This window comes from Lipotes vexillifer, unplaced genomic scaffold, assembly GCF_000442215.2.
Source record: "Lipotes vexillifer unplaced genomic scaffold, Lipotes_vexillifer_v1.1 scaffold607, whole genome shotgun sequence".
NCBI classification, from domain to species: domain Eukaryota; kingdom Metazoa; phylum Chordata; class Mammalia; order Artiodactyla; family Lipotidae; genus Lipotes; species Lipotes vexillifer.
Window position 1 is genome coordinate 449,804 of NW_006783829.1, and position 8,063 is coordinate 457,866.

The 8,063-nt window shown below is 44.5% G+C and overlaps 1 protein-coding gene across 1 annotated transcript in view; it reads left to right on the plus strand.

Moving 5' to 3' along the window:
* The window catches only part of GRIN3A (glutamate ionotropic receptor NMDA type subunit 3A), a 153,547-nt gene extending 150,419 nt beyond the window's left edge, over positions 1–3,128 (plus strand). Inside the window, exon 9 of the mRNA XM_007456390.1 lies at positions 274–3,128. Coding sequence (XP_007456452.1) covers positions 274–613 — 340 coding nt within the window. The 3' untranslated portion in view covers positions 614–3,128. The remainder of the gene's footprint in view (positions 1–273) is intronic.
* Positions 3,129–8,063: the final 4,935 nt, after the last annotated feature.

Consider the following 8,063-nt stretch of genomic DNA (forward strand, 5'->3'; position numbering starts at 1 on the left):
AATGTGCCATACCCTGGTCCATCAGCCCTCCAGGTGAAACACCCATTCCAGTTTCAGGACAGCATGAGACTTGATGAATCACTGAACTTCAGTTGAAAAGAATAGCATTGGCTCCTTTTATTCCCCTGACACTCCAGCAGGCAGTCTGTCCATGGTTTTGTGACTCCATCTCTATCTGCGTACCCAGTTCCATATTACTCACAAGGAAGTAGCTAAAAGATGGGGAGAGCTGCAGAGTAGAAAGTCAATCTGAAGTGTCTCTTGGTTTCCTAGGTCCAATGTGGGACCCTGTCAGCTCACTGTGTGGAATACGTCCAATCTGAGTCATGACAATCGACGAAAATACATCTTCAGTGATGAGGGGGGACAAAACCAGCTGAGCCTCCGGACCCACCAAGACATCCCGCTCCCACCAAGAAGAAGAGAGCTTCCTGCCTCGCTGACCACCAATGGGAAAGCAGACTCCCTAAATGGGGCTCGGAACTCAGTGATGCAGGAGCTCTCAGAGCTGGAGAAGCAGATTCAGGTGATCCGGCAAGAGCTGCAGCTGGCTGTGAGCAGGAAAACGGAGCTGGAAGAGTACCAAAGGACAAATCGGACTTGTGAGCCCTAAGTGGCCACGCTGCTCTCTTTTCTCAGTTCCTGGCCTTCTTCTGAGCCCTTAAGACACTTTGTAATGCTCTTTTGTAACTACTGACCAAGGTTGGGGGAAGCTGAGGTCTGGGTGGGTCTTCTTAGAGGTCAAGTCTGCTCTCCCTAGCCTGCAAAGCAGCAGCCAGTCTTCTCAAGCTCATTCCTAGGTCTCCAGGGTAGGAGTCTTCCTCAGACCAGGAATCTTACATTAGTCAGAAGTAAACACCGTGTGAGGGATCTGTGAATAACCAGACAACCCCAGCTCCTGTTAACCTTTTCACCTGGTGCCACAGTAACGTTTCTGGTTTTTAGCCCTTTCTCTGCACTATCAACAAGAGATAAAATTGTTACTCATACCTGTGTCTTACTGGGTTGTTGGTTTTAATCTTAGTATAGAGCGGGATTATTCAGGGTTGTGACTTTTGCTATAACTCCCCAGTGTAGATTTGTTCCTAGTCTGAATGGGGAGCCAGGGAAGAGCTAGAGAAACTTAGGACAGGAAGGTGGGTACTTAGAAAAATTAACTGAACTCATTCACATCATAGCAGACCAAGGATTGATTGGATCAGGCAAGAGCCATGTTTTTGAAAGGGTCCTGGATCTCCAACATCATCCTAACATTTAGTAGGAACATGTTTACACGCCACTATGAAAGGGAACAGGGATGTGGTGAGCGGAAAGAGCACAGGCAGAAGAGGCATTAAAATGTATACTGTGCTTTTCAAACAAAAGCTCTGGGCCAGAAAAGCAATTTGGCTAAGGAATGAATAGCCCCATACTTCTAATCTAATTAAGCATCTCCACTATAGTGTGTGCCTTTCAGAAAGGAAAGTGAGAAAAGCAAGGCAAGGATGTGTCCTTAGGATGAAACTGGAATATTCCTGCTAATTGCCTGCACAGGACATGTGAGCTGGCACTGTGAGTTAAGAAGTTCTGCAAGCCATATATTTGGCTATTTTCAGGTCAGCAGTCACCTGTGTCTTAGCTATAGGAACCCCAGAAGTGAACTTCAGGCCTGTGAACACAAGCTTAAACATTCAGGAATGTGCCCTGTGCTTTTCATATCTATATGGATCACTAGCAAGTCAGTCTTGCAGCCTCACACCCCCTCATCTGTGAGAAACTGTGAACAGGCACTGGTCCCTCTGATTCTCCCCCAAACCCCATCTAATGCCCCCAAGAGATTGATATGAGTAAGCTGTTTCCCCTCTGCCTAGGCATCCCTTTTCCAGTGTGTAAAGGCTTGGACACGCAGAAAGGGAAAGGAATACGTTAACTATAGAACTTCAGTTCTCAGTCACCTAGGAACTCATTAGGATGCTGACTGCTAGGGCTCTTCTCCCAAAGGATGAGATGGGAAAGGGGGTGGATGTGGGCTCAGAAACCTGTTACCAACACTCCCAGCTGACTGACATGTAGTCTAAAAATTACTCTTCAAGAAACATCGTTCTAGAAATTTGGCTGCTCCAGGCATGGGGAGAATTGAGAGGAGTCTTTTTGAGAGTTTCTCAAAAGGCTTCAGCACATACCTGATGATTCACTGTCCACATAACCACGCCCACCCCAGGACACCAGGTAGGACTAGACTTCCTTGTCTATCAGTTAATTGCTTTATCTTCTCAGTTGCTTATCATCTTTGCTCCGCCCCAATCAGTTTGAAGGCCTACAAAGAGTTCTCAGCACTGTGCCAAGCACCGTGTGCTGTAAGCTGCAGATCATTGGGAAGGCTCCTCAATCACAAAATTTCTTCCGCTACTTTTGGATGCAGTCCCTCCATTTCCAGCAAGAGCTGCCCAGTCCCCCAAGGAAAGATAACACTTTAAGCTGCAATTAGATAAGACTCCAGCAATTAGCTGTCTGAGAAAACCCTGGGGTGGATATAGGCTTAGAGATTCTGATGAGGGAGGTGGACGGGTTCTAAAGTTAGACTTCATCAACCTCACAGATGAAACAGTTCAACAATGAGGGAACAGTGATCCCTGGAAACAGAAAGGACAGCTCTGCTTTGAAATGCCCATCCTCCCATGTTCTCACCCCAGACACAAAAGTAGGTTTGCAACTGCCTTTGGAAGATTATGCCCCTTAGCCATCCCCACCCATCTGCAACAGCTAGGGATGCTCTAGAGACTCTGCCATCATGCTCTGCACCCCTAACCTCTGTGCAGCCTGGAAGGCTGACGTATAGGTGTACCTCAACTCACGTAACAGCCATGCTCCTAATGTTGTACCTGGACAATTTTTATAACTCAGCTCAGATTCTGACTGTACTTGAGAAGTTGGCTATTTAAAGGAACCCAGAGGTGAATTCTTTTGTAAAGAATCCTTTTGTAATGCAATTAATTATCCCTTAATGTATTTGTTTTGTAAGTTTGGATTTTTGTATATCAGGTTTACCTTAAGTTTCTCTACTGAGGCATTCTGAGCAGTGGTGGTAACATGCCAGATCACCCTGCCTATCCACAAAAATGTAGATGACCAGGGCATGGCTCCTCGAATATCTTCTGAGGAACTACTTGGCCAAAACTGTGGCCAGGATGTGGCCAGAAGCAGCAGGAGCTGAAAGCAGGCTTACTGCCATCAGCATTATTTGAAATGCCTCCATGTTCTGGACAAAGAAAAACAAAGCATAATCGCTTGTGTTGAAATGATGCAGTCTTCATGTTAAGTAGGAATGGTAATTGAACAGTGTTTTGCAATTTGTGAAACAGTGTGTTGTGTTTTGTAAAAAGATTTCATGAAATGGTGGGTCCTTTGAAAACCTTCCTTCCTGTTCTGCTCCACCTCTGTTCTCTCAACTCCCCTCAGGCTCAAGAAACACAAGGATCAGAAGTCTTCAGGTGGAGGGTGGTTTTCTGGTAAAGGAGATAAGGGATGCTACCTTGCCTCCTATTGTGGGCTTTTCTTCCATGAGATCAGGAAGACGTCCATTTTTTTTTTTTTTAATTTTTATTTTTGGCTGTGTTGGGTCTTCATTGCTGTGCGTGGGCTTTATCTAGTTGCGGCGAGCGGGAGCTACTCTTCGTTGTGGTGCACCGGTTTGCCATTGTGGTGACTTCTCTTGTGGAGCACGGGCTCTAGGCGCACGGACTTCAGTAGTTGTGGCTCATGGGCTCAGTATTTGTGGCTCGTGGGCTCTAGAGCGCAGACTCAGTAGTTGTGGCGCACGGGCTAAGTTGCTCCGTGGCACGTGGGATCTTCGCGGACCAGGGCTCAAACCCATGTCCCCTGTATTGGCAGGCAGATTCTTAACCCCTGAGCCACCAGGGAAGCCCAAGACCTCCATTTTTTTCCAAGCTCTGATGCTAGGAAATCAGGTGCACGACAAGTCCACTATCACACCCCCCAACCCTGCTTTCCAAAGGGGAATTCCTGGCACAGGAAGCATATAATAAAGTAGGACTGGGCAAGTTGGAAGAGATAGGGCTATTGGTTCATGTAAATAATGAAAATAAGGGCCCCAGAGTGTGGATGCCCAAGGTGGAGGAGCAGGGGGATCCCTCCAACAATTGAAGACAAGTTGGAAGAATGACTGGGACAGACAAGTGAGGCAGCCACAGGGACCCAATCATTCGAGGTCTTTAAGGTGCCTGGAGGTGACTCTCCATTATCCATGGATCTTGCTGTTGCACAAACCTTATATGGGAGCTGCTGCTTCTGTGCCAACCAGATAAGCGGTAAGTGGAGCAGCTGCTGAGCAGGACAGAGCTATGTCATCTGGGCAACAGACTTCGCAGTGATGGTGCTGGGTCTGTTAGAGCCTTGGAGCTAGTGACCACTTCCTCGGTATGGATAAAGACTTAAGGGGAAAGAGACTACTAGCCTCTCTTCCTCCCAACTCATATATTTGATAGGCAAACCAGAATATCCATCCAGTCTTCAGAAGGAACTGCCTTCTAGTCATCAAAACCACTTCACTCTGCACTGTTCACTTATTCCTTTCTTCACCCACCCACACCCATCTAATCCAGGATTCCCTCATTCTTTCAGTTCCTAATCATTTTGTGAAAATAACGTACCTATAACTATTTTCTTAAGGTTTATAAAGAGTGTTTGCATTGTGTCTTCACTTTAATGTGTTTGCAATCGCTCCATTCCAGGAAGAACTGAAATGCTGTCTTGTGAGCATGAGGTGAACAGGCTGTTTTGCTCCAGCCACTTTTCTTGTACAACCATGTGGATGGACTAGATGTCCTCAGGCCTTTTCCATTTTCAGTTTCTATGACTGTGGAATAAATGTTGAGATAAAAACTTCACTTCCAGATGTACTGCTGGCATTGTCTTTGGGGACTCAAATGTTGACATGATACCAGCCCCTTCCTAACAGGAGACCTAGTGATGCTGTGACTTATGCTTATTTCTTTGGTATAGTCCAAAGCGACACAAAACGTGCTGAGCAAACTCAGAGCCCTGGCATCATGCAGTTAAACTGAAATATCTTCGTCTGAGACATTCTAGGAAAAGCCACACTATTAAGAGATCTCTAAAAAACTCTGCTCCAACCACCCTCATTTAGTAATTCAACAAACATTTGTTAAAGAATTTATATTTATGTGCCAAGTGCTGGAGACCATCATAAGATGGGCATGGTCTTTAACCTCAAGGACCTTCTCGTCTGTCCTTTTCACAACCTGTAAACTGATAATACTATATATAATAGCTGACACTTATTGAGCACCTATTTTAGTAACTGTGATCTCATTTAATCTCCATTAAAATTCCGTGAGATTGGTACTCTAGACCTAGTCTAGAGTAGATAAGCTGGACCTCTAGTTTATAGATGGAAAGACTAAGGGTCAGGGAATTATGTGAGCTGCCCACAGTCCCACAGCTAATAATAGTAGTGGCAGAGATTCATACGCAAGCAGTGCAATTCCAGAACAACCATACTATGTTGTCAGAATAACTGATTATTTCCTTACAACTTCCCCTTCTTCCTCTAACCCTCCCCCTCTCTAGTCTTTCTGCCATACTGCCTCCTGCCCATGCCTCAGCCTGGTCCCCAGCTCTATAGAAAGCTCACGTGGTAACTGCACCTGCCATGGTCCACTGAACTCCACACTGCAGCCCTTGAGTAGCACAGAAATACTGTTTCAGGCATCTTTTTGCTTTCTAGTCCAACCAAGAACTGGTGCAAACACAGCTGCAAATCACTCAGCAGTCCTACAGTCTCAGGCATTTTGCGATTAGCTGCTGTAAAACTTGCTGTCATGAATCTGCTAGCTGGACGGATGCATTCTTCCCACATAATCTTTTGGCATATACCCAAATCAAATCCTACAAAAATACAGACCTACTACATAACCTAGTTCAACCACCAACTTACCCAAGTCTGTTGAGCATCATTAAGTCATTCATTTTTTAGATGCTTATTCTGAGCCAGGCATTGGGCTGGCTGCTGGAGATAGAAAGACATAAGGCAGATTCTGATCCCATGGAGCTCAGTCTAGTGGGGAGACACAAACTGGGAAAAAAATGTGGCGTGTACTCTGATAAAGAAATGCACATCAGGTACTACGGGAGCAAAGAAGACACTTTTTCCCTTTTTCCTAGTGTGTGTGTGTGTGTGTGTGTGTGTGTGTGTGTGTGTGTGTGTGTGTGTGTGTGTGTGTGTGTGTGTGTGTAGTGTGCAGTGGAGAAATCGAGTGGAGGGTAATAGGCATCCCAGTTTAAAAAAACAAACAAAACCAGGACGTGCACTTCTGGAGTTGGGAAACTATGGCAATCAAGGCACTTAGGAACATCAAATAGTACAATATGACAGAAACGTAAAGCACAAGGTGGGTAGCAAGCTATCAGGCCTGGAAAGAGAAAAGCAGAGGCAAGATCACTGTGCTAAATTGGATTTGTATCCCAAAGACTATAGAAACCATTCAAGGATTTTAAGCTGAAAACGGATTTGTGAAAAGATCGGGATCCTCACCACTAGGTGGACCTGGCTGTCATTCACATGCATTTGTTTGTAGGGCAGTGAGCAAATGAAGTTAACCTTTTGATGTTCTGGAATGACTTGGCCATGGCATCATTTAACAGGGACAGGTGGACTGAGAGACAGACAGACACAGATAAACACACATGGCCTAGATTCCAAAGAAAATGTCAGTCTTGTTTTTCCTAGAAACAGAAAGAAAATGTAGAAGAAAGAAAAATTGACCTCTCAATTTCTTTATTTGCAAAATGCTGTCTTGAGCATTTACTAGGTGCAAGCACTGGGCTAAATGTTTTGTATATATTGCCTTATTTCATCCTCAAAACAATCCTACAAAGTAGTTATTATTTTATAGATGAAGAATCTGAAACAGAGAGAGCTGAAGTAACTTGCTAAGCAGCTGGGCCATACTCACCAAGTCTGATTTCGTGAGAAATAGGTTTAGCATAGTGCCTGGAATCATAATAAGCTCTCCACAAATGCATAAACGGGTTGGGTGAGCAAGGAGAAATCTAAGATGCTTTTGGTTCAATTCTATGCTAGAACAAAATGCTATGGGAACTCTCATTAAACAAGGGAATAAAACATAGTCCTAGGGACTTCCCTGGTGGTGCAGTGGATAAGACTCCATGCTCCCAATGCAGGGGACCCGGGTTTGATTCCTGGTCAGGGAACTAGATCCCACATGTATGCCACAACCAAGAACCCTCATGCCACAACTAAGACCCAACACAGCCAAATAAATAATTTTTTTTAAAAGAACAAACCAAGAAATCCCACTGTAAATTCATATGAGAATGCAATTGCTAGCAGAAACAGCCAAAGACCTTTGAAAAAGATCCCTAGAGTAGGTAAGAAGGTAAGAGCCAAGCCATGCAGTTAAGATATATGCCTTAGAGCACATCAACCCTGATTTTGGTCCAAATGGCCAAGATAATTTCCAAGGTAACAACTAAAGAAAAAAGAATAAGAGACCATCTCTATAAGACCTGAAATGTTTTAAAAAAAAGAAAGAGAGACTCTAGTACTTCTACAATAATCTTTGAAACTGGCATTTATAGGCATTACTTTAAAGAAATCCTCAAGAAAATCTCTTATAGATCTAGGGCAGTGATTCTTAACTTTATGGGTATTTGTTAAGTTTCAAAATTCCTTTAAGAAATTTTGATTCTTTAAGGATCTGAGAAAAGCTATGACTAATGTACACACACACAAACAAAATTTCATGTACCATTTGTGGGTATTCCTGAAGCCCATTCATTGACCTCTTCTCTAACGAGAAGCCGGAGTGCACCAAGTCACCACCGTTTTTGTCGTTATCTGAAAATGACTTTAAGAGCTCCTCCTGTATTGCCTGGACCTGAAGCTAGTTGGGACTAGGGGCTCCCTGCTCTCTCCAGCTAGAGGAACTTCCCCTAAATCCAGCTTCCCATTGGACTCCTGGTTTCTTCCACAACATTCCACAGGCTCCAGGGTCCCCTGATGCTGGGCAGCTGGCTTTCCT